This window comes from Nicotiana sylvestris, chromosome 3, assembly GCF_000393655.2.
Source record: "Nicotiana sylvestris chromosome 3, ASM39365v2, whole genome shotgun sequence".
Classification (NCBI taxonomy): Eukaryota; Viridiplantae; Streptophyta; class Magnoliopsida; order Solanales; family Solanaceae; genus Nicotiana; species Nicotiana sylvestris.
The window spans coordinates 179,173,704-179,176,410 of record NC_091059.1 but is presented as its reverse complement, the minus strand read 5'-3'; the positions used below and the strand labels follow the sequence as shown (position 1 = coordinate 179,176,410).

The following is a 2,707-nucleotide window of genomic DNA, read 5'->3' as shown; positions in this document are numbered from 1 at the left end:
TTAGAACCCCGTGAACCATGTACGGACCCTGCTAGTTGGGAGAGAATTTACCTTTGTCTTCATCTTGTTGTGGAAAGATTTTCTTTAACACTAGTTGCCCTGGTGTGAACTGTGTTGGCTTGACTCTTTTGTTGAAGGCTCTGGACATCCTGTTCCGATAAAGCTGACCGTGGCAAACTACATTTATTCTCCTTCCATCTATAAGAGCTAGCTTCTCCTAATGATTCTTCACCCATTCTTCATCGTCTAGCTTTGCTTCCTGTATGATTCTTAATGAGGGAATTTCCACCTCGGAGGGAATGAAGGTTTCTGTACCATAAACCAACATATAGGGGGTTGCCCCGGTTAATGTGTAGACTGTGGTGCGGTATCCCAATAAAGCAAATGATAGCTTCTCGTGCCACTACTTATGATTCTCTCTCATTTTACTTAGTATCTTCTTGATATTCTTATTGGCGGCTTCGACAGCTCCGTTCATCTGAGGTCTGTAGGCTATAGAATTCTTGTGTTTGATCTTGAAGGTCTCACACATGGCTTTCATCAGGTCACTGTTTAGATTAGAACCATTATCAGTGATGATTGACTTCGGAATCCCGAATCAACAAACAATGCGGTTGCGGACAAAGTCTGCCACGACTTTCTTAGTTACTGCATTGTAAGATACTGCTGCGACCCATTTGGTGAAATAGTTGATTGCTACTAGGATAAACCTGTGCCCTTTGGAAGCAACAGGTTCGATTGGTCCAATAACATCCATTCCCTAGGCGGCGAACGGCCATGGCGAGCTTGTTGCATTAAGCTCATTCGGAGGTACCCTTATCATGTCTGCATGTATCTGGCAGCGGTGGCATTTCCGAACATACTGGATGCAGTCCGTCTCTATAGTCATCTAGAAGTAACCAGCTCGGAGTATCTTCTTTGCTAAGACAAAGCCATTCATATGTGAACCACATGTCCCAACATGAATTTCCTCTAGTGGCATGGATGCTTCCTTTGCGTCGACACACCTTAGTAATCCCAAATCAGGAGTCCTCCTATACAGGATTCCTCCGTTGTGAAAGAAATTGTTAGACAGCCTTCGAAATGTGCGCTTCTGAGTAGTGTTCGCAAGTTTTGGGTATTCTCATTTTGCCAAATATTCCTTGATATCATGAAACCAAGGCTTTCCATCTACTTCTTCTTTGACATGAGCATAGTAAGCTGGCTGATCATTGATCTTTACCGGAATGGGATCAATGAAGTTCTTGTCTAGATGCTGCATCATGGATGATAGGGTAGCCAATGTATCGGCAAACTCATTCTGGACTCTGGGAAAATGCTGGAACTCTGTCTTTGTGAAACTCTTTCTCAGTTCCTATACATGATGCAGATAAGGGAGTATCTTGGAGTTCTTGGTCGCCCATTCTTCTCGGACCTGATGTATAAGCAAATCTAAATCCCCCATTACTAGCAACTCTTGGATGTTCATGTCAATGGCCATCTTGAGCCCTAAGATGCAGGCTTCGTACTCGGCCATGTTGTTGGTGCAAGAAAATTTGAGTCTGGCAGACACCGGATAATGCTGGCCGGTTTCTGATATTAGAACTGCTCCTATGCCGACTTCTTTGAAATTTTCTGCTCTGTCGAAAGACATTCTCCAACCTTCATAGGATTCTGCAATATCTTCTCCTATGAATGATACCTCTTTGTCAGGAAAATACATTTTTAGGGGTTCGTATTCTCTATCCACGGGGTTTTCATCAAGGTGATCCCCTAGTGCCTGTCCCTTGATTGCCTTCTGAGTTATGTAGACAATGTCAAATTCACTCAACAAGATTTGCCACTTGGCTAGCTTTCTAGTGGTGATGGGCTTCTGGAAGATGTACTTCAAAGGATCCATCCTTGATATGAGATATGTAGTATAGGCACAGAAATAGTGCCTCAGCTTCTGAGCTACCCAAGTTAAAGCACAACAGGTGCGCTCTAACAAAGAATACCGGGCCTTATACTGGTGAACTTCTTACTGAGGTAATAGAGGGCCTGCTCCTTCCTCCCCGTTTCATCATGTTGCCCCAGAACACAACCGAAAGCTCCATCCAATACTGTGAGGTAGAGTAATAGCAGCCTACCTGGCTCGGGTGGGACAAAGACTGGTGGTGCTGACAGGTACTCCTTGATTCTATTGAAGGCTCTTTGGCAGTCATCAGTCCATTTGGTAGCAGCCTCCTTCTTCAACATCTTAAATATTGGCTCACAGATGACTGTAGATTGTGCTATGAACCGGCTGATATAGTTAAGTCTCCCCAAGAAACTCATCACGTCCTTCTTGTTCTTTGGCGGTGGCAATTCCTGAATAGCTTTGACCTTTGATGGATCCAGTTCTATTCCTCGATGACTTACAATGAACCCAATTAGTTTTCTGGCAGGAACCCCAAATGCACAATTTGCAGGATTCAGTTTTAGGTTGTACCTTCTCAGTCTATTGAAGAACTTCCTCAAATCTTCCATGTGATCAGTGGCTTTCTTGGACTTGATGATAACATCATCTATATATACCTCGATCTCCTTATGTATCATATCGTGGAAAATGGTGGTCATGGCCCTCATGTAGGTGGCCCCAACATTCTTTAATCCAAACGACATCATTTTGTAACAGTACATACCCCACGACGTAATGAAAGTCGTTTTCTCAGCATCTTCTTCATCCATCCAGATCTGATGATATCCC

At 43.6% G+C, this 2,707-nt stretch overlaps 1 protein-coding gene across 1 annotated transcript; it reads right to left on the bottom strand.

The window, feature by feature from the left end:
• Positions 1-1,123: 1,123 nt before the first annotated feature.
• Positions 1,124-2,217, bottom strand: LOC138888428 (uncharacterized). The gene is made up of 3 exons (XM_070170291.1): positions 2,004-2,217; positions 1,448-1,668; positions 1,124-1,354 (listed from the first exon to the last, which is right to left on the bottom strand). The coding sequence occupies exons 1-3, from the start codon at positions 2,215-2,217 to the stop codon at positions 1,124-1,126; spliced, it is 666 nt and encodes a 221-aa protein (XP_070026392.1).
• Between the last annotated feature and the right edge of the window lie 490 nt (positions 2,218-2,707).

Excerpts from the sequence above, each read along its gene's own strand:
- LOC138888428 (XM_070170291.1), bottom strand. The coding sequence starts at position 2,217 with ATGTTGAAGAAGGAGGCTGCTACCAAATGGACTGATGACTGCCAAAGA. Across the intron at positions 1,669-2,003 it reads GCAGGCCCTCTATTACCTCA|GAGAAGATATTGCAGAATCC; the intron begins GTAAGAAGTTCA and ends TATCATTCATAG. Across the intron at positions 1,355-1,447 it reads TGAACATCCAAGAGTTGCTA|GAACTGAGAAAGAGTTTCAC; the intron begins GTAATGGGGGAT and ends CATCATGTATAG.